Source organism: Cyprinus carpio, chromosome B24 (assembly GCF_018340385.1).
Source record: "Cyprinus carpio isolate SPL01 chromosome B24, ASM1834038v1, whole genome shotgun sequence".
In the NCBI taxonomy this organism is placed as follows: Eukaryota; Metazoa; Chordata; class Actinopteri; order Cypriniformes; family Cyprinidae; genus Cyprinus; species Cyprinus carpio.
The window spans coordinates 9,056,823-9,080,960 of record NC_056620.1 but is presented as its reverse complement, the minus strand read 5'-3'; the positions used below and the strand labels follow the sequence as shown (position 1 = coordinate 9,080,960).

At 35.6% G+C, this 24,138-nt stretch overlaps 1 protein-coding gene across 3 annotated transcripts in view; it reads left to right on the top strand.

Annotated features, from left to right (window-relative positions):
* Positions 1-24,138, top strand: part of pou6f2 (POU class 6 homeobox 2) — a 102,971-nt gene that overhangs the window by 11,786 nt on the left and 67,047 nt on the right. For all 3 annotated transcript variants that reach the window (XM_042752018.1, XM_042752019.1, XM_042752017.1), the window contains exon 3: positions 15,357-15,448. In XM_042752018.1, coding sequence (XP_042607952.1) covers positions 15,357-15,448 — 92 coding nt within the window. The remainder of the gene's footprint in view (positions 1-15,356; positions 15,449-24,138) is intronic.

Sequence of the window (24,138 nt, the reverse complement as noted above, 5' to 3'; positions counted from 1 at the left end):
TTTGGTTACAGAAAGAATTGAGATTGAAAGATGTGAAATAGCAGGGAATAAAAGATGTGAAATAAAAGGAAAAAGAAGAGCAGGTTATGATATTTTGTGTTTTTCTTTTTATTAGAATTTTTTTTTGCATTAAATTTATTTAACTTTTTGATTTGTTAAATGTTCCTTTTTTAAATATTGCCATAATATATATATATGCTTAATTTGTTATATAAGTAAAATGTTAAATATGTATGTGTGTGTATGTATATGCTTAATTTGTTATATAAGTAAAATATGTTAAATATGTATATATGTGTGTATATATGCTTAATTTGTTAAATATGTAACTCTTTTTAGAATATTATATATAAATAAATTAAAAGAATCAGTAATTAGAATCAGTTCTTTGTGAAATATGCAACTGTTTTTGACATCAAATGCCATTTTTAAAATATATATTATGAAAGCAAAGAAAACACATTTGAAATAATTAAAACTATTTAAAAACAGAACAGTTAAGTAGAATTAATCTGAACCATATTGTATGTTATAAGATAAAAATGCACTAAAATGCACTTGGACCATTTAGTTTAAACTTGGTGGATTTATATTATCTGCATCTATATTCTAAATGCTTATAATCTGAATTTAAAACTTCATATTGAACATTCAAGAGGCAGCTGCGTAAGAGGATTTATACTGAAGTGATTTCTTTTCTACGGCTAGACATTGTTTGATTAAATCATCTTCTGCTGCCCTCAGAGGAGGTTCTGTACATTTAAAGGTCACAGAAGTGCAATACATATGTCTAGCGACTCAATTGATGCTCGACAAATTGATACGCGGCATTGAGTGAGCTTTTGCATCCCCTGTTTGAAAAGATCTGACCAAGAGGATGAGGAAATTAAAAGACTTCTTTTCATCTCTTTCCTAGGTTGATTTTCAACACCGATTGAGTGTAGGTGATGATAACAAGAACATCGACTAAATGTTTTTCAAGGGAAAATTTGGCATAAAAGGCCCCATCAAAGAATCACTTGTGCATGTATGGACAAATGTGCAGTCTAATTTCCGCACAAACGCATATGTGTATCAGCCGACAAAAGACCGGCCTTGACATTTGCTTTCAAAAGTTAAAGGGGGGGTGGAGGGGGGATTCTACAGTGTATGAAGGGCCGCAGAGAGAGATGGAGAATATGATGGGCCTCGCTTTGTGAGTTTTTTCAATCTTTAGGGAAAGATGTTAACTCTTCGTCGAAGCTCCCAAAGAAAGAGTTTGTTGCGAGGACAATGGAGAGAGTGAAATATATAGATGATTGAACATTTTTTTTTGTAATGTGGTGGACTAGATGTGAACAGAATGCCACTGAATTTCCTCGAAAGTAAGATTTGTTTTATACTTTTGAAGTGTTATAGAATCTAAATCTCATATTTTGTTTCACCTTGAAACATTGTCTACTCACTCCAACAATGTATAAAAAAGTAAAATGCGTTTTAAATGGTTAGAAAATGTTTAAGACCCAGCTGCTTTTATTCAAAAAAATCCTTAACCGATTCTTTAGGCCTGCTTTGATGGTGTTTATGATAAAAAAGGCTGATTAGTTCTCAACTGCGTGTTTATACTGTCTGCTTTAAACCTTTTTTTTGTGTCTTTCGGAACAAGATTATGACTAAATTTAAAGCCGTCGACTTCAGAATAAGATCTTTCTCCTTCATCTTCCTCTCACTTTCAACTCCTGATGTTTTTCGACCTCTCCCGCCTTTTAAAAAGCTAATTTCTCCAGGTTTCACTCCAGCTATCACACGCAAACATCCCCAAAAACCCTGTTCCTATTTATTATCAGGTACATTAGCTGCAAAAGCAGTGGTTAGGAGGCCAAACTCCTGTTTTTACTCGCAAAATAGGAGATGGCTTGTGTGTGTGAGTACAGTGTCTGTCTACTCTTTTCTAAGAGACCCGCCTCCTCTCCAGCATCCCAAGACAAGATAATAAGGCACTCGGAGGCACAATCCGGCATTATATTCAGCCACCAAAGCCTTGTCTCTTGTCAGTTTGCATTTTATTCGAGCCCAGGATGTGACGCTTCTATCATCAGCCTGTCAGGAGGAGAGGACCAGAGAGAGACAGGGCCACTCATTTCATACACTTAACGTCCACGCCAAATGGCCAGCACTTATACCGATTCCGCCGAAATGGAGGACACGTTCCAGCCCAGGGGTCACCTTCAGCCGAGAGAACGGGAGGAAAAAAAAAAGGCACGAAAAGATAAAAGAAATGTGTATTGATTTGTGTAATTGAGGGGGAGTTTGAGAGGAAAATGTATCTGTTGTAGACAAGAGAAGAGGGAGAAGGTTTATGACTCAATGCACTGTTCTTTAAGAGGAGAACGCACCGTTCAAGTGGAACGCGCAACTGTTTGAGTCTGGAAATTGTATTTTGAGCTGAGAAGATGTGTTTTGACAACCAATTGTCATTCAAAGTAATGCGGAGCATATAAAAGTCAACCCTGTGCCATAAATTAGCGTGTTTTAAGGTTGTCACCTTTATTTCTGTTGAGCCTTATATAAAACTTATTGAAATACTTAGTGAAATTAAGAAATAATTAGTGAAAATCAAAGATGCAAACTTAGTTAGTTCAGTGTTAATTCAATTTAGTTCAATAACTGTGTAAAGCTATTCAATTATGAAATGAGCTCAATTCAGCTGTAAGCAGCTCTGCAGAAGGCAATAGTGTCATTATTTAGCTCAAGTCAGTTCAGGGTTGATTCAGTTCAGTTCAATAACAATATCGAAGTTGCAAAATTCATCAATTACGAAACAAATTTGATTCAGCTATAAAGCAGCTCTCCAGAAGACAGTAGTGTTTTAATGGCTAGCCACAAGCAAAACACATTAGTTGCTTGTTCTGGTCTTTTTTTTGGCCTCGTTTGTGCACGTATATGCGCAAGCACATCCACATTAGCTTCTTTTGCTCCCTCTAAGCCCCCCAAATAAAACACACACACACACACACACACACACACACACACACACACACACACACACACACACACACACACACAAACACTTTATGTTTGTGTAATCAGCTTAGCTGAAAATAGGGAGGAGGGGGTTTGGTGCTAATGCAAAAGGGCCTTGATGTGCCTCACTCAGGTTAAGTAATAAAGTGACACAGACACAGTCTTTTAAATGAGGCTGGCCCTCCTTAAATAGAGCGCACTAGCCCCGAGTGCCTCTCCTCAGGAGTTAGATCTCATTATAGGGCAGGCTCAGGCCTTTAGTTGGCTGCTTTGAGCTGGGATCTGCCCCCATCTCCCTAATGCATGCCTACCAAGCATGTGTAATCCACTCGCTAATGCGTCTGTACCGCCAGCGGCTACAGATAAGATGCTATTCAAGTAGGGGAGGGGTGGGGGGTTGCAGGGGTTGGGCAGGAGCGATCCAGGGTCCGCTTTTGTTTTAGAAACATGCTGCTGGTAGGGTCAGTGAGGACAGGGGAAATTAATTGGCACTTCCATCTCAAGTTTGTAATGGATGGTGGAAGGCATTTTCTGCTCAATAGGACAGAAGGCTGTTATTGAACATATTTTAGATTGTTCCACAAGTATACATGTATATACAGTATACACTGGTACCAAATCCAGTACTGAACTTTACTAAGACCAGCTTGTACACTACCATTCAAAAGTTTGGGGTCTGTAAGGTTTTTAATGTTTTGGAAAAAAGTCACTTATGCTTCCCAAGGCTGCATCTGTTTCATAAAAAATATTGTAAAATTGGTTAAATGTCAATATTATTACAATTTGTTTTAACTGTTTACAAATACATTTTAAAATGGAATTTATTTCTGTGATGTTAAAAGAGTTTTCAGCATCATTACTCCAGTCTTCAGTGTCACATGATCCTTCTGAAATTGTTTTAATATGCTGATCTTGTGCTGAAGAATAATTTCTTCTTATTATCAGTGTTGAATGTTGTGCTGCTCAATATTTTTTGTGGTAAATAAAAAGAGTGTACTTTTAACTGTAAAATATTGTAAAAATCCTATGGGGAATATAATTTTATAGAAATTTTTTATATAATTTTATGGAAATATGCTGCTAATTGCACAGTTTTTTGAAGTAAAAAAAAAAAGCAAATCAATGTATAATTCATATTCAAAAACTGTAAACTGATATACCCAGAACACTCCACATTTGGAAGTATTTTGAATAAATAATCATGTTTCTTCTTTTGTTATCAGTTATGTATTTTTGGGATTTATGTTACTTCTGTTGTTTAATGAATGTCTGTTGCATTATTTATTTCATCTTGTGGTAAAGCTACTTTATTCTGAATTTTGATTTTTCTTTTCTTTTTTTTTTCTTTTTGTTAATTTATTTATTTATTTAATTTTACAGTGGAATAGTTTTTTTTCCAGCATTCTTTGATAATAAAATGAGTTCTTTGATAATAAAATGAGTAAAGAAAAAATATTAAAAAAAACCTACTGAGCCCAAACTTTTAAATGGTTGTGTAAATTCATATTTCATCAAAATAGTGTTTGTGCTCTAACATTTCCCATTGCTTCTTGACTAAAACGATCAGGAAAATAATTTATAATACCATTTTCTTAATTATTCTGAATGTAAAAAGAATGCAGTATTTACAAACACTAGAACAAGACCTGTTCTTCACTGAGAAATGGATCAATGTTCGCTCACAAACATTCGCGACACAAATTCTCCACGTCACTCTGCATGTTGCTTCCATCGCGTGGGATAATTGAAGCCGTCAACTAATCATACGGGTAGAGAGGGTGGTCATCGCTGGATGAAAAATGACAATCTTGTGTTTGTCTGGTGCGATGCGAGGCGCAGTGCATATCCAGTAACTAGAGTCTGGATGTCCTTCACAGACCCTTTATTATTTATGATGGAGTCTCTTTGAGCACTGACCAGTACTAATGCATAACCCCCTGTCCTTCTGCCTTATACCATCCCTTTGAAACCAAAGATTGAGGAGATGAGAAGCAGGAGAGATTGTGTGTATATAAGGGGGTAGAGGAATGCGAGTGTTTGCGTCTGGCAAGTTATAATGTGATTTTTTTTTCAAGGCATCCTTCCTGTTATATTTAAAGCTCAGGGTGTCGCTCTTCTAATGGAATGGAGTTCTAGAGCTTCAAAGCTCCAGACTTTCCCCACAACCTTCATTTTGTGTGAAGACAGGTTGGAGGATGACCTTGCGTATCGCGCTCCGATTGCTTGTGTTTATGATGATGTCTATTGATGCTGCCGAGTGACCTGGGAGAGAATGAGATGACTGCTTATGAAGAGATGAGGAACGAGATGAGAGACTCCAAAATAAACGTGAGGGGAGGAAGTGTGAGATTGTAAAAGGTTTACGATATTGTTTTTTTTTAATAATCTTATTGAAAGTGAACATTTATTTAGATGTTCTATTTAGATAAAGAAATACACTGCCTCACTCTCTTGTGTATTTTACAGGATTAGTTCAACCAGAAAGGAAAACTACTCACTTTTATGTCTTTCGAAACCTGTGTGACTTACTTTCTTCTGTAGGACACAAAAGGTGATGTTTAGAAGGGGTTTATGCTGCTCTTTTCCAGTAAATCGTGAGCAAGATTTTCAAGGTATAGTGACTTTAAGAGACGGTTCACAAAAAAATTAAAATTCCATTGTTATTTACTCACCCTCATGTCGTAATTTCTTTTGTCCGTAGAAGACAAAAGATATTTTGAGAAATGCCAGTGTTTGTTGTCCATACAGTGAAAGTCAGTGGTAAATGTTTGCAAGTGTTCTTCAAAAAAAACAAAATAATAAATAAAATTGCAATGACATGAGGTTGAGTAAATTACCCATTTTTAGGTGAATTAATGATTTAAACGTCAATGGTACACAACGGTTTGAAAGTTTGGGTTATTAAGGTTTTAAAATTATGAAATATTACTGCAATTTAAAACCGTTTTCTATTTGAATTTTATTTTTATTTTATTTTTTAAGTAATTTATTCCTGTGATGGCAAAACTGCATTTTCAGCAGCCATTACTTTCAGAAATCATAACATGCTGATTTGATTTTTAAAAGAAACATTTCTTATTATTATTGATGTTCAAAACAATGCTGCTTAATATTTTTTGGAATAAGTGATGGATGTTTTTCAGGATTCTATGATGAATAGAAATATTTATTTGCTCACATCTTTATTGTAAATCTATTGTAAACCTTAAAAACTTTTAAGGTAGTGTACACATACATACTGTAGAAGGCAGATTATTTTAGTCTGCCGTATTTGTACATCAATGTGTGTGCAGTGAGGGACGTCTGCGTTAAGGGGAGGGATGGACACACAAGTGTGGCTGTACGGCCTTAGGGTCAGTGGGCGATGTGCTGGCCGTGACATGTGGGCATCTGGCGTGTTGCTAACACCATCCACAGAGCTCTTGCTGTCACCCCACAGGCTCCTCTAAACCCCCACTTGCATTTCTACACACGTTATAAACACTGACAGAAATGACACGTTTGCATGTGCAAGAAACGACAAACATGGAAAAATAATATTTGCACTGACCTAAGCATGGGGATGAAGACATTTTGAGGTGGCAAGCAAAATTCCGCATTTTTAAGAGGAAAAAATAGATTCGGACTGTAATGAGAAGTAGAATATTTTGACTACATTTTTATTTTAAAAAAACAAACAAGATGCTTTGCTAGTGCACAAGCTGTGACTTTTGCACTATAGAAAAAGACAAACATGCTGTAAGAATACAGACTACACTCGAAATTACAAGACGAATAAGCTTTTACCTCCATGTACAAAGACTTTTACAGCTTTACAGTGTGAATGATTTTATTCTGGCAAGTTAAACATAATGAAAAATATGTCCCTCATTTTCTTGCCCTGATTGTGAGCAAATAGCTGTTAATATCCTTATTCACAAAAAGTCAGAGAGAGCTTGTTAAATCGCCGTACAGAACATATATAGAAAAAGAGAACGGGATGCACTCAGAAAGATGCCTCACAAAAATGGCGAAATAAGGAGAGACCTTTTGCCGAAGACAAACAATGTTGGAGGTCAGGAGGTGGAATCCTATTTGCCACAAATATGCTTAAGGTAATTTAGGAAGAGCTCGGCGTCAGTGAAAAGCATGGTGACCCTGGCATTTTTCTGTCTTCGCTCTAAAAGGGTTTGATTTTCTCCAGGCAGGGTTGGCCTCAGATCCTGGCTTTGCAGATGGGCCTAAAAGGATGAGGAGTCATGTGGATGGATCTTTGTCTCTTTCAACCCTGCGGTAATCGAGTTGACATTGCCTGAGGATGAGAGAGAGGAAAGGCTTCTTCAACAGATGTGGCCGTTTGTGTGTTAATGTTCAGATCACGCAAAATCAACACCCTGTCCTTCTTTTTTTCAGGCCTTTCCTTTGCCTTTTTTATCCGTCCTTTCTCACAGATGGGTTCTGTGAGTTTCTATCACTCTTTTAATAACATATAAATGCCCTTTCCTCTGCCCCCTGCTTTAATTCTGTTTTCTTCTTTTCTCTACTTTTTGTCTTCACCTTGGTTTCTCCCCCTCTAGCGTTCTCAGCTACATTGATCCATCCCAATGTTTGTATATTTTATATTTTATTTTATATATAAAAAAAAACAGTTCTGAACTAACTTCTCTGCTGCTGGGAATCCAAAGCTTGCTTTTATTGAGCTTTTGGTGAAAGAGCACCTTCCCGTTTCATTAAGATTTTAGCGTCTTTTAAAGTCTTTGTTCACATGGGAGGTTTAAAATAAGAAGCTGTGTACTTTGACATGTCGTACAGATTTATGGGGCTTTACATGAACCTTCTTATATGTGCTAGTTATCGACACCGGATCAGTTTATATCTTATAGAAACACATTTGGATTTCCCTGCAAATGGAAGACAACATCAGTGCTTTTATATTTATCTCTTTATATCTTCGAATGTCAGCTGTCAATTGCATCATCACACTCAATGTGTCTATTTACCTAATTGTGCTATTTTTGCAGTAAATAATACATGTAATATTAGTGTACTATGATGTATCCCAAATTCATTCCACTTGAGTTGACCCTCCGTGTGTGTGTGTGTGTGTGTGTGTTTAAAGGAATGGTTGGAAATTACAGTTATGGCCAATACAAATAAGCTAATAATTATTGTCATGAAGTGGCCGATAACCAATAAATGACTGATAATGAAATTTTATATAATTTTGTCTAAAGAAATGAAAAATAAAACACCGAAATAAATTATTTCAGAGACAAGTGAATTAAGTTTTTGCAGTGTTAAAATGTACACAGTATGAGAAATTGATATTCATTATGAGATTATATTTAACTGTTCATTTTTTTATATAAATTAAATTAATTTGTTTTTAAAGTTTAACTTTAAGTGAATGTTATGGTAAATGTAATTTCAAAATAAAAATAGGGGATCTGAGCATATGCAATTAAATACGATGTATTGGCCAATACAACTACATAATATAAGTCTTTACAGTAGAACCGATTTTGTGCATCCTTCATTTTTATATATACTGTGCATGGATTCCACTCACTTAGTAAGTTCAAACCATGCAGGCTCCTGTTTGAAATATTTCTCATTACATAATACTTATTTACGTGATTTAAATTTATTTCCTTATAATATAAGCATTAGGCTAGTATTCCTTTCCAAACATCGCCTATGTCTGTTTCCCTGCTTTCAACTGCCACATTAACAAAATCAATAACCCAACAATTTGAACACAATTGGTTGATTATTGACAGGATTTAGGGTTGTTTTAAACGTGACCTGTCAGTCATGCGGCCAGGGCTTTAAACTTTAAACTCTCTGTAGCACCAATGCAATCTACTGTCTTCCATGGTCTTTAACTTTGATTGATCCTGTTGTCAACAATACATCAGCAGTGCTTAAAAATAAAAAGTGTGTTATGTGCCCTAAGCAAAATTATGAATCAAATCATACGCTCTGTGCCAATACAGTTAAATGTGTTTCAAAGAGGTCACTGCATCAGGCTTAATGATTTATATGTACAGTGGCTTCAATCTAAGTCATATTTTAGATCAGAATGGGAAAGATCAATACACCACTAAACATGTCTTTCAGTTGGATTGGTTAGATCAACAGATGATGCAGATAATATCATGCACTCTATTTTGTTATAACTCAGCACATTTATGGCCCGGCCGTTTCAGTTCATCGTGGCTTTTAGATGGCACAAAAGCAAATGGCACACTTACCGTGTTCTTTGTAATTCAAATTGGATGAACTGCATGATAGTGAATGGGATGATAAATAGATGAAAGCCCACAAAGCGGACACACACGTGCGGGGGTTGTTTAAGATCAGGTTTGGGGGTCTGTCGATTCTGAATAGCCTGAAAGAGCATTTCTCACCATCACTGAAGTTATGACATAATGTATTTCCTTTTGAAAGTGTTAAAGCCGCTCTTTTATGGAAGGAAAAATTGATTATAAATGTCTGCGGGGGCGAATGCCAACCTCTAACTGAGCCTTTGACAATGACTGTTTAATTCAGCCATGTCCATTTAGTGTTGCCATCTGCGAGCAATTCGGCACTAAACGAGATGACAACAAAAACATTGGTCTGGGTAATTTTGCAGGCGCTTGGTGGAGGGGGGCAATTGGCATTGAAATGCAACATACATGAGATCAATTAATGGCAGTTCAGGGCCTGGCAGACCCATCGTGCTGAATACATATTTACCACTCAAGTCATCAATGGAACTGAAGGTTTAATTGATTCATTTGTTTGTATGCTATGTTTATAATAACTTTTATATTTATGCTACCGTTTAAAAGTTTGGTGTCAGTAAGAATTTTTGACAGTAAAGATGTTAATAAAAAAAAATTCCATTTCAAATAAAAGCTATTCTTTTAAACTTTCTATTCATCAACGAATCCTGAAAAAAATAACACTGTTTCCACAAAAAATATTAAGCAGCACAACTGTTTTCAACAAGAAATACGAAGGAGATAATAATTCTGAAGTATCGTATGACACTGAACTATCAAAGAATTTTGCATGTGCATACTTTAATTTAATGCATGTTTTCAACATTGATAACAATAAGTAATGTTTCTTGAGCAGTAATTCAGCATATTAGCATGATTTCTGAAGGATCATGTGACACTGAAGACTGAAGTAATGACTGCAAAAAAAGAAAAAAAATCGGCTTTGCCAGCTTTTGCCATTTAAAATGTGTTACAATATAAAACAATTATTTTAAATTGTAATAATATTCAGCAATATAACTGCTTTAAACTGTATTTGTGATCAAATAGATGCAGATAAATTCAAATAAATGTTGCTGTTTTTTTTTTTTAATTTAAATCATTAATGGGCTTCTTATGTTTTATACGAAAGTCCATTTACATTAATATTACATTTATGTGTATTTATTTAGCAGACCCTTTTACCAAATTGTCATAATAAGGTGTGATATATCAAATACTGTTTCTTGGTCCAACTTCTTTTCATGTGAGAATACTGTCTCAAGAGCCATTTATGAACAGCACAACTTCAAATTCATTGTGTACACTGCATTCTGGATACCAGTATTTTAATTAATTATGTATTAAAGTTAAATTGTTGTACAAGCCAACTGAAATTTTGATATGGAGAAAAGGAAAATGTCGTCAGACTTGAGAATTTGCGACTTTGTTTCCCATACTTGCGACTTTGAAAGTGTCACAATGTTACAATTTCTAATTTTTTAAATTTGATCTTTTAATGTTTGCAGTCTATACATTAAAACTGCAGAAATTCTTAATGGTCTTGCAGGCTTAGTTCTGTTTGCACACAAAAAATATTCTCATAGCTTCGTACAATTGCGGATGAACCACTGATGTCACATGGATCATTGACAGATCTCCTTGCTACGTTTCTGGACATGGGAACATTTCAGTTGCGTTGCTGTCTATGCAGGGTCAGACAGCTCTCAGATTCCATCAAAAATATCTTAATTTGTGTTCCGAAGATGAACGATGGTCTTACGGGTTACCTTTAAGAGTTACAACACTCCTAATCATCCTTCCTTTATAAAACATGCCAGCCTTTGAAACAATATCAAGCTGCACATAACATCTCATAAGACCTTTCAAAGCTCTTTGTCTCACCCCTATGTTGAGGAATTTTACAAGAAATAAAAAAAAGGAGTAGAACTCTGACCTCTTGGTGTCTTAGCCACTTTATCAGAGCGGGCACATCCAGACTCAGTAGGTGAGGTTCTCTCCCTCTTGCTATCCGACTGGGTCTCTGCTGTGTTGTGTTTAACCTGCTATAGATAGGGCCACACTGAGGAGATTACGAATAAGACACTGTCTGATGCTTAGAGCGCAGAGAAACACGACCTGTTAGCGCCTGTTGCCTGCTCAGCGGGAGGACGGACCAATGTTTCATAATATGCTCAATTATAATACCTCTATAAATTAGTGAGCGAGGCTGAGTATCCATAATGGACCTCGGTGGTTTGATAAGTGGTTTCTTTGGGATTCTGTGCACTGCAAGTCTGTCAACCTTGAGAAGCGTGCATACGTATTCTTTTGGACTCGTTGTCTGGGAGTTTATCGAAACACCCTCAGGCTTTTAAACCCAAGGAGTAACTAGTACTAGCAGTTCGGCTGCTAGTACATGGCCTTTAGCTTGGTTGAAGAAAGCAATGCATCCCAGGAAAAATTCTCCTTGGGTTGAGTGTGCATCAGTACTTTAGACATACAATGTCTTCAGCGTTCGAAGGGTAATCCACTTAAAGCGCTATCTGTTTTAATAAACAGGTCATAAGAACAATGGGATTGGGTAATAGGAGTGAATCGCTGTTGATAATCCCCAGACACTCCGTCACTCCTCCTTCGGCTTTTTAATTTTCTTGCATGGAGGGAAAAAAAACACTGTGAAACCCCCTTGAGATGAGGGGCCTGTACATTTATTCATTATTGATCCACCTTTTTCGCCACCCATTCAACTAAAATGTGTTAACTTTACTATTATTTGCAAAGGGATCAAGCGTCCCCCACTCATCCAATGAAAGACGCTGGTTCGATAGGCCACGCTTTGCTGCTTTACTTATAGACGTGATATATTATTCACAACTCGCCAAGTTACACCAGAAGCATCAATGCGTAACGGAAGCATTATTTATATATGATATTGTCATGTGCTCTGTCAATGTGATGCTCCTCATCAATTATACAGCACAGCGACTCCTTTGATTAGACGTGGGATCGGCTTTGTTTTTCATTTTTGATATTGAGCTCGTGAACATATGATAATGGAGTCTGACACGGGAGATTTTCCTCTGATGTTTGTCATTTGCCAAAGTTTGAGATGAACGCGTCGTCGCAGCATCATTAGTGCCGTCGCTCATCTGGAACATCAAAAGGGGACAAAAGAGCCCTGTGATAATATATGATCATCCCACAATTACAAAAACACTGGTGATCATACAAAACTTTGTTTGTGTCAAATCTCTGATTTGATGCTCATTATGATCAGACAATGCAGTAACTCCAAATCCAAGTATGATTGTTGTATAAATCTGACATTAAAATGCATTAAATGTATATACTGTATATATATAAATTAAAACATTTAATTTAGCAAGGAAGCATTAAATTGTGGTGACATTTACAAAGTAAGTACATTTATAATGTTAAAAAATCCATTTGAAATGCCTGTTTTCAACATATATAATAATAATAATAATATTAATACATGTTTATTGAGCACCAATTCAGCATATTAGAATGATTTCTGAAGGATCATGTGACACTGAAGATTGAAATAATGGCTGTTGAAAATTCAGCTTTGTCAGCACAGAAGTAAATTATATTTTAAAATATATTAAAATAGAGTACAGTTATTTTACAGAGTACAGACTTTTTACACCATATTTTTTTAAGACAATGTATGCATAAATTAGTATGAAAGCATAGCATGAAATCAAATATGAACAATAAAGATATTATAAAGCAGATGCATGTATTTTTTTTATTAAAAATGAATTGAATTAAACACATTTTATTTTAAATAAATACTTTATTTTAAATTTATTTTAAGATTTTTAGATATTTTAATATAATGTAATGTCCTTAATTTTATTTTAATGATTATTTATTTATGCAGCTAAAGTCATAACTCTCACTCTCACTCATTATCCAACACAAGAACACTGTTACTGTCTCAGAAACTGTCCAAACTAAATTATTTCATTTTTGAGTTATGACATTTCTTATTGGCTTTACTTCTCTGGCTCAATTTTCCTCTCGGGCAAGATTTATGTTTGTGCAGGCATTCAGAGGAAACCAGAGCTAACTAATCATAAGCTTGTGGTGTTTAAGAACACACATCAGAACGGCTGACCGCCAACCAAACAACAGTGGGTTTAGGCGTTCCTCAGGTGAGCGGCCATCAGCAGATGTTCTTCATAAGTGTGCTGGGGAGCTTGATTACAAACTCTTTTATTAGGATTGATCAGTGTGTGTGTGGAAGATTAGGGCCAGGGAGACAGGTCTTTACCCTCCAGTGATCTCTGGAATAATGAGGATATGTTACCATGGTGATTCTCAGAGAAGCCTCTGTCAGTGTGAAGAACCATTTAAAATCATTTGCTTTGTTTTTCTTTCGCCATCACTGCCTTCCTGTTCCTAGTTTTTAAATATACAAGAACTGTGTGGAAACAATGTGGAACAGACTCAGTAACTGTTAAAAATGTAGTAATGACACAAGTTACTGCAAGTATGTTTTAATCTATCGAGTTTTTCGTAATGCAGTTGTTGATAGAAGGAAAGAAAGGGGGGAAAAGTACTGTATATGAGTGGAAAAAGCAATAGGTTGGATTTGAGTAGAATCTGTTTGTGACCATGAACCAAAGGCAGTACACCACAAAAACAAATGACTAGCTATAGTAGACTTGCTTTTCAAAGCAGCATTAACAAGCTGAGACCTTGCCTGATCCTTTTCTGACTGGTTAAATAGCTATTAATGGAATGAGCTGTATGAGTTAATTATACACAATAACGGACTTGAATGATGCTGTATTCAAGTGATGAACTTCCAACATCGCTTAAAGAGGATCAACTAGCTACATTTTTATGAGCTATTGTATGTAAATAAATAAATAAAAAGATGAAATACTGTATCTTTAAAAAAAGTAAAGTGATATAATTTGACAGCGATGAACTGATAGTTGAGAGCACGTAAAGTGTGCCATTCTCAAAACTAATTACACAATAAACTCTTAAAGGGGTCATCGGATGCCCATTTTCCACAAGTTGATATGATTCTTTCAAAAAATCTCTGTCCACATGAAAACACAAATGCTTTCATGAAAATATTTCACAATATTACTGCTTTTGCTATATTTTGGATCAAATAAATGCAGACTTGGTGAGTAGAACAGAATTCTTTAAAAACATTACAAATTTTACTGTTCAAAAACTTTGGACTGGTAGTATATAATATATATATATATATATATATATATATATATATATATATATATATATATATATATATATATATAATATATATATATATATATATATATATATATTCATGATTATTTGATGAATATAAAGTTGAAAAGAACTTTATTTTTCAATAAAACTCTTTTACAACAATGTAAAAATCTTTACGGTCACTTTTATCATTTTAATGCATCCTTTCTAAATAAAATCAGTCTGCTTGCTTTACAAGGTCAAATTAAAGTGTTTTTCAATTAATTTTATTGATCTTTTAAGTTTAGAAAGGAACAGGGACTATTTCCAGCAAGTTTGACATGTTTTAAAAGGTGACAGCATTCGTTACGACTCTTTATACGTTTTCTCAGCATTCACTCTCACACACTCTTATACCATAGAAATAAGGTTTCCTTTTTATACATGACTCTTCAAGTTCAGTGTATACTGTGTGTGAAGGGGATGTGTGTAGTATTTGTGTTGAAGCGCAGTATCTCATCTCAGCTCTGTGTATATTTGTGTGTGTGTAATGTGTGTATGTTGACAGATCAGCGGAGAGCTCTGGCATGTATACTGATGTGTGGTTTGAGTTGCTGAATTAAGGAGATGCTGTGACGTGCATGTAACAGTGATGATGTGTGCTTAGCAGGAAATATATGGTGTGCAGATTGGGAAAACGTTTTACTACAGCAGTTACAGAGCACCCTACTGAGGGCTCACTGCCATCACAGCATGATACTGTCTCTGAGTGTTTGTGTATGTGGTTATGGGAAGGGGAAATGGAAGAATTTATTGAAAAGGATTTTTTATTCTCTAAGAATGGACAAATAAATCTATCTTTTGCTCTCTGTCTCTCTCTCTCTCTCTCTCTCTCTCTCTCAGGTGGTCGAGTTGGTTCAGTTCAGTCTGATGCCAGCAGCAGTCCCACAGAACATGGTCATATGGCTCACCCCACGTACCCTGTTGGACCACAGGTCAGAACACACATCTTTCCCCTTACACAATTTCATGAACATGAAATGGCATTCACAGCCCATTTGAAAAGTGACATATTTCTGAGTGAAAAATTAGTGTAGGGCTTGATTTTATCAAGTAACTGAAGTTTGCAAAAATTTGGCTAGCATTAGAGTTACTCTCCAACACTGACCTGCCTGACTAACTAAAACTAGCATTGTTCCTTGATGTTTTTTTACAAAATCAGAAATCAGAAAGAACTTTATTGCCAAGTTTGTTTACACACACAAGGAATTTGTCCTGGTAACAGGAGCTTTAAGTGCAGAAAAAAGTACAGACATTGTGCAGGCGTACATTAAAATTAAGGTAACAAAATGAAATATAACACTACTAGACATGTGCTGGTATTTGGTAATGCAATATATCACGGTAATGAATATGCACAATATTGTTACCATGGGCACTTCTAAATACTGTGAATATATATTACAAATTATTCAGAATTTGGAATGCATTTTAAGAATACTATTCATTCCCATCAACTGGTCAAAATGCAGAACACCGCTGTATGCTGCTTGAAAGATGCATATGCACTCTGATGTAAACAAGCACGAATGAGAAGCACATGGGGGAACACGTGAGAGATGCAGTGAATGAAAGCACATTCACTCTCTGACAGCAGGTGGCGCTAAACTGCAGAAAATACAGTTCTTACCTTGGAAACCCCATAAATAAAGCAGCTGCACTGCTTTCTAAAACATATTTAAATAATTTTAAATAGCCATTCAGATTTGTGTATTCGCTATGGTTTTCATCACAGTGCCAAATACTTAAATATTTAGAATTAATAGGCTATTTATTTTCAAACTTTTTTTTCCCGTTTTAATCTGGACTACAACATACCCTAGATATTGTTTGAAAGTGTTTTGATCCTTTATTGTTCATTCACACTTTACATTAGGGCTTCATTAGTTAACATGAGTTAATTAATTAGTTAACATAAACTGCCAATGAAAAATTCTTCTAAACATTCTTTCATCTTAGGTATTTCAATATTTAATAACACATTGTTAAAATCGAAAGTTGCAACTGTGTTATTTAATGAGCTAACATGAACTAAGACTTGTATTTTTTTTAACAACGATTAATAACTTCTGTAGCAAATGTAGCTATTGCTCAGTGTGAATGTTAATAGTTAACTAATGAGGTCTTATTGTAAAGTGATACCGATGGGTCTTTATAACTTTATATATTTTTCTGTATTGCTTTATTGTATTTAAATGTTCAGTTATTTTTGTTATAAGAAAAAAGTTATTTAACCTATTATATTGTATTATTTTTTTAAATTAAATTCCAATACCGTGATAATACCATATACCGTGATAAAAGCATTAGCAATTAATTGGAACAGGAAAATTTGACACTGGCATGTCCCGAAACACTACTAATAAAGTGAGCAGAAGATACAGAATAAACAATAACTTTGAAATGGTATATGGCAATAAAAATATAGAGAAAAAATATACAAGAAGACAGACAAAAGGTAGCATAATTAGTGTGACAAAACCTGAAATTAATGGGTCGACTGATATATCACCAGAGCCAATATTATTGGCTAATATTTGTAATTTTTTAATTATTGCTCTACCTGATAATAAGTGTCAAAACTTGGACTTAAATTTTGGCTGCACTGAACTTTTTTTTTGACAGTATCGAGAATGCATTGCAGTGCCCTGACCACAGACAAACAAGAGCTCCCATACTTTGTTTTCATTAGCTTACTGTCTTTGATTAATAAATTATTAGGCAGAACATTTAAACAAAGCAGTAAGCATTGAGTGAAAAAGAAGCTTTCTCTTTCTAGTAACAGAAAGACAAATGGCAGATTTGTGAATCAGAATCCAACCAATTCATTAAAAGGAATGATTTGTTCACAAATCAGACGTTAATCTTTTTCTGATGAACATGCCAAGTACTGTTTAATAAATAACATCTTAACTTTTAGTTAGTTTCTCGTAGGCCTACATATCTACGGCTTCTAAAAACATTAAAATGTATGGTGCACGAGTCAAAGGCTGCTTTTGTTTAGTGTCTTGAAAATACTTGAACATCTCTTTCCCATTAAATGAAAAATCTTAAGGAAAAACTATATACAGAATAAAGTTCTATATGTTTGGAATGACATGAGGATGATTTTGGGTGAACTGTTCTTTTTCAAAAAGTATAAAAGATCAATTCTAATGACTTTGCCATGACTTTAAGGAGCATACCATCCAACTCAACACCTAACCAATGCCCCAGTAAAACAAACACACACACATGCACATACTTTTAGAAAATCAACTGTGGCCTTTTTTAGGATGTGTAGAACAAACAAGCTCTTCCAAGAGATGGAGAATGATCATTGTCTGTTGCCATATCCAGCTCAACATGCCGCAGTGATGTCCAAGCCCTTGTCTTCTCATTCCCCTGAGCTCTGCCTTAATAGATGAACCCTGTCAGGATAGTCCCACAGAAACAAACACTTTTCAGCCACACTGCTCTTTCCCTCTGCCATGCCCAATTCCCTTGTTTCTGGATCAATATGTTTTGATGGATTCTCACTCTAGAGACGGATATTGTGTGCACTGCCATTACGGAACTGGATCAGTAAGAGGGCAGTTAGCCCTACATGGGTCCGATTCTTTCCTGTGCCTTTGGCTTCATTCGCACACACTGCTATCAGTCTGATTACGAGTAATCTTTCAGTGTTTCCTCCACTGGGCCGCTCCCTCCGTTCTTCTTATTAGAAAGAGGAATGGGATGGGGGTGTGGGTTAAGAAAAGAAAAGGGTAATTTAATCCCAAAAGCCAGATCAAGAAGGTATAGAGTGTTGCTTATCGGCCAAAGGGTCTTGGGGACACATATGTTCAGTATTGATTCTGTTAAAATTAGTTTTTTTTAATGATTTGTCTCTTTCAATCATGCCTTAGATGCTTGACTATTAACACGCTGGTCTTGTTGTGCAAAATTCATCAAACTGACTTGCCCTACCTCTGAAATGACTTCTTTTTGAGCCACATTTCATGATTCATTTTAACCCTAATGGATAAGATCAAGTCCCATTTTAAAACATAGTTTAGCTCAGAAATATCTCATAATACCATTTTAGGGGCCAGATTTACTAACAGCTAGCGCCAGCGCAAACTGTTTTTTGGTGTTAAACTTGTACTGTCGGGATATACTAAAGACGCGCAGTGAAGAATTAGCACTGAAAAGGCATGGACACAGTTATTTTTGTGCCTGACCTCATTGAATCTGCATTTGTAGGCGTTTTCCTTTCAGATGCAGAATTTATGGGAGGAGAGTATTAAAATGAATTTACTAATGTTTGCGCTCCTCAAATTGCCTGTATTTGTGTCATTATTTAACACCCAAAAAAGCATGTCTTAAACTAATTTGCACCTGTGAACTAAGTAGATCACCCACACTATAAAATATCTCATTTATAAAACTCTCCGTAGATTTCATCCTAAAAGTGTACATTGGCACAAAAGCTAGATTTTGCGTACACACAAACGTTTTCAGATTTATAAAACCATGCATACGCCAGAACCTGTGCAAAAATCCCTTTATAAATCCCAGTCAGGGGAAGATTGTGCGTATGTGCATCTCCACCTTGTCCCCTCCACGAAATCACCATATATGGAGCTTACAACGCCTTGTTTTACTATGCATAACATCATCTGCATATCATTTCCATGCATATTCCCATGCACGTGACACCATGTTTAACACCGAGACATTAAGGAAATATGAGATATAATGCCATTTGTGCCTCACACATAAATTTTTATTGCTAAAAATGATCCAGTATCCTTGTTATGTTTTATAATAAATATATGAAAATATCCATAAAGTGAAAGTGACGTGACATTCAGCCAAGTATGGTGACCCATACTCAGAATTAGTGCTCTGCATTTAACCCATCCAAAGTGCACACACACAGAGCAGTGAACACACACACACACTGTGAACACACACCCGGAGCAGTGGGCAGCCATTTTATGCTGCGGCGCCCGGGGAGCAGTTGGGGGTTCGATGCCTTGCTCAAGGGCACCTAAGTCGTGGTATTGAAGGTGGAGAGAGAACTGTACATGCACTCCCCCCACCCACAATTCCTGCCGGCCCGGGACTCGAACTCACAACCCTTCGATTGGGAGTCCGACTCTCTAACCATTAGGCCACGACTCCCCCTCAAAACAAAATGGTTTAAAGTTGTTCTCAGATATATTTTAGATTAGAGTTGATCTCATTCTTTTACACTGGCCAAATAGTATTTCAATTGTTCTAAACAATTCAAATCAAATTAAATGTATGCAGTTTTGCTGATGAACATCTTTTAGCTATTTTTAGTGGAAACAGATAGGCCCATATTTATTGCAGTGTAAATACAATTGTCTGATTAGGCTCGTCACTGACAAAGTATTTTAAAAAGAAAACGTGCAAATCTTACCATTTTCTCCTAGTTATATCCTTCAAATATAGTGGTATTTTTCATTATGTTGTTGAGATGCATTCACACGACATCAACACCTCCGTGCAGCTGAGCTGTGGTTGTGCAGTAAGCTATTATCATTGGTCCTATAACAGACAAAAGACCGTTCGACCACTGAATCCAGCAGTGTCCACCATAGTATCGAAGTAAGTGCGCATAATTGATCATTGTACCCGCTAAAATATTTCTCATAACATATGATCTGTAGTTTAGTTTAAAGATGAATTATTGTGCACCTATAGCACTCCTCGCTGTCATTAAAACATAGCATACCACAGGAAAATTATTTATATTGTTAATAAAATTATGTAATTACGTTTTTTGTAAAATTATGTAATTTCAGTGTTTATCTCCATTAATGCAAGTGGAGTATTTAATGTAAATGTGTATATCAACATGAAACCAGAGTTTAAAATCGCTGTTTACTTAATTACTTTTCTCACTCCAGGTAAAAGAAGTGTGTACGCATGGTCTAGAATGTCCGTATGGTGCGTACATATTTACGCCAAGTTTATTTTTTATAAATCACGATATGTGCGTGGAAAATTGCGTACTCATGTTTCTATGCCCATTTTGTGCTTATGCAACTTTTATAAATGAGACCTTAGCTCTGCTTATTTGCGACTATGCTAATAATTTGCGCCGCTCTTGGTATATTGCGTTGGTTGATATGTAAATAAGATGTTGCATCTGTGTTCTTTTTTTTGAATTGTTGTTTTTGAATTGTCGCAGAAATGTCCACGGCCATCGGCACTGTTTTGGAATTGCGGTCTCGCTCTAATTTGCGCTGTTTAGTAAATATGATCCTACATGCTTTTAAAATGGCCATTTTATGGAATTTAATAATTAAAAAATAATTGCATTTTACAGACTATTTTTTCCAAGTTTTTCCATGGTATTGTTTGCAGTATCTTGAACCACCATTTAAAATATGGTATATTAATACATTAATCATTCTGTATGATTTTATATTTCAATGTTATCATCATATTGAAGTCATTATCATCTGACACCATCATTATGATTCCAGCTGGATTTTTTTTTTTTTTTTTTGCAAAAGTTATCTTTTTCTGCATATTAAAAGTTGTTTGACAGCTGAATTTGAAGTCTTGCAAACTATAAGTGCATTTATGACAAATATGCCACAATATCTTTGAAAACTGGTGTATGTAAATGGACATTTAGGAATAGTGAGGTGGTAGCGTGACTTAAACATCCCAAGGGTATTTTGAGTGAGGAGTTGTTCAGCCATTTTAAACTGTGTTTTGATCCTGGGGGATCCCATTTCACAGACACGCTGGGGTTCAGATCAGTTTGTCAGCTGCCTTTTCGCTTAGAGAGAGGGCTGATGGGAAAACGGTGTGCGCTATTAGTGAATCTAACACGAAAAAAGAAAGAGAGAAGAACCGGTTTTCATGCTGAGTCAAGGAGTATATGGCCCTCCCTTGATTCCTGACACAGACATTCTGCTGGACACAGCATAGTAGTTTGTACTCCCTGGCAAATGCCCATTAAAATTATGACAATTGAAGTTGTATTTTATCACTAGATTCCTTGTATATAAGTGTTTTTGCGGATGCATTGTGGATGTCAGTTCTCATCTTGTTCACACAGGTGTCTGAGCAGTAACCACAGGTGTGATTCACATCATATCGCATTAACTATGAACATGTCCCACTAATGTTTGATAGCCAGAAAGTCTTCAAATACAATTTAAACAGTATCGTATAATTTTACTGTGATCTGACTTTTTAAAATGTAATAATTTAATAAAATTTGTTATAATTAATTAATATTGGATAAAATAATAAAAGATGTATATCATGGAGCTATTAGTCTGTTCAGTGGGTGCAGTCTTTTGCGTTTTTTTCCCTTTAAATGTATGTTTTGTGGTATTCACATGACCTGCTTAAAATTAGGGAAATCATATACATTCTGTAACTTTTTTTTCTGTGACCAAAAATGTAAACATGACTAATTTTATAACCGATTACTGAAAAATATAGAAAATGTAAAACTAAACTAAAACAAAATATTAAAAGTTTTGGGGGGGCTTGTTTTGTACTAAGTCTCTAAATGACTGAAAAAGTCCTTTCTGCCAAAAATATGCAAACATGTCTTCATATTAAATTAAAAACTTTTAAGTCATGTTAACTTGCACCATTCCAAATAGACATGTCTGTATTTTATAAAGTATCTCTTTAAGAGATACTCCACCCCAAAATGAATATTTTGTCATTAATCACTTACCCCCATGTCGTTCCAAACCCGTAAAAGATCAGTTCGTCTTCGGAACACAATTTAAGATATTTTGGATGAAAACTGGGAGGCTTGAGACTGTCCCATAGACTGCCAAGTAAATTGCAGTGTCAAGGTTTATAAAAGGTATGAAAGTCGACATCAGAATAGTCCATCTGCCATCAGACGTGCAAAACACTTTTTGTAAACGAAGAAAACAAAAATAAAGATTTTTTTCAATAATTCCTTTGTCAACTGTCTCCTCTGTGTCTCTCCATAACACTGTATGCTGTGTCTCTCCATATTGCCGTATGCTTTGTATGCTCTTCTGTGTCATCCGCGCCACAAGGATGCACTGTTTCTACGTGTATTTAGCTTTGATTTGAAATCAAACAGCACATCCTTGGTTTCGTGGATGACACAGAAGAGCATACGCAGCATACGGTGATATGGACATACACAGAGGAGACAGTTGACAAAGGAATTTTTTTAATTTTTTTTTTATTTTTATTTTCTTCACTTACAAAAAGTGTTCCTGTCACTTCATATAACCCAGATTGCACGTCTGATGGCAGATGGAGTATTCTGACAAAGACTTTCATACCTTTTATAGACCTTTACACAGTTATTTTCTTGGCAGTCTATGGGACAGTCTCAAGCCTCCAGCTTTTCATCCAAAATATCTTAAATTGTATTCCGAAGACGAACAGAGCTTTTACGGGTTTGGAATGACATGGAGGTAAGTGATTAATGACAAAATTTTCATTTTGGGGTGAAGTATCCCTTTAAGCTTTCAGGTATTCATCTGGTTTTAGTCATCTTCTGACTGATAGAGGCTCTTCAGCTCAGTTGTTTAGGTCAAGTGCCCATTTAATATTTTCCTCAGTTCAGTGAGTGGGGTTCTGAATGGCCATTACGAGTTGGTTGATTTGTACGAAAATGCCAGTGCTATAGACAAATTTCGCTCTTTTAAACAATTCAAACAAAAGCACACTAAAGTAGCTGCATTTTTAAATGTACAATTGCCTACAGTCCTGAAATAAACAACATCTAAAATGTCGGTCTTAGAGGCTGTTCTTAATTTAATCCTTTATTCATAGAAGAAGAACTGTCTGTGTGTGCCATAAATATGTTATCGTCCTATATTTGCTTATACATCGGTTTGTCAAAGTTATAACAAAGCCTGAATGAATACTTTTTTTTCAGAAAAAATGCAAAAAAAAAAAAAAAAAAAAAAAGACAAAAGTGAGAGTAAAGACGCGAGAAGAAGACTTGGACTATGTGCATAAACCTTGCATGCGTTATACAAACGAACAATACATTTATTAATCTGTGTTAATGTTAGTTAATAAAAAGACAATCGTTCAGTGTTTTTTCATGTTTTTGTTGCTGTTACGTGACGTAGCGGTGTCTGACTAAGGGCGAGACGTGGGCTGATGATGTCATCGTTTCAGAAAAAATATGGATTCGCCGTCCACACAAAAATGCAAGGGCGACATTTTCCGATTTATCCACTCTGTGACCCGGTTTCAAAAAATATCAGTTTCATTCTCCCAAAACGTGGGATCTGTGTGGATGAAACACCTATATGATACAAAATGTATGCGTATACAGCGAAACGCGTCTCTGTGTGGACAGGGCCTTAAAGACAAACAAAAGGAGCAAACGAGATGATTAACAAGGTGATGTAGAAAACACAGGTGAACATATGCACACTTCAGGCCGTTCCAAAGACCACAACACAACACTATTATGATGTCATTGCAGATTGCGTTTCATTTATCCCCACCCCAAACAAGTCTATAATATATAAATGATTTTTGTTTTTACTTTTATAACAGCCCAGGCATACCTACAGTATATACATATAGAATAATGCATCAAACAAATTCGTAAGGGGAAATTGTAAACGATAAACCAGCTCCATAGCAGATT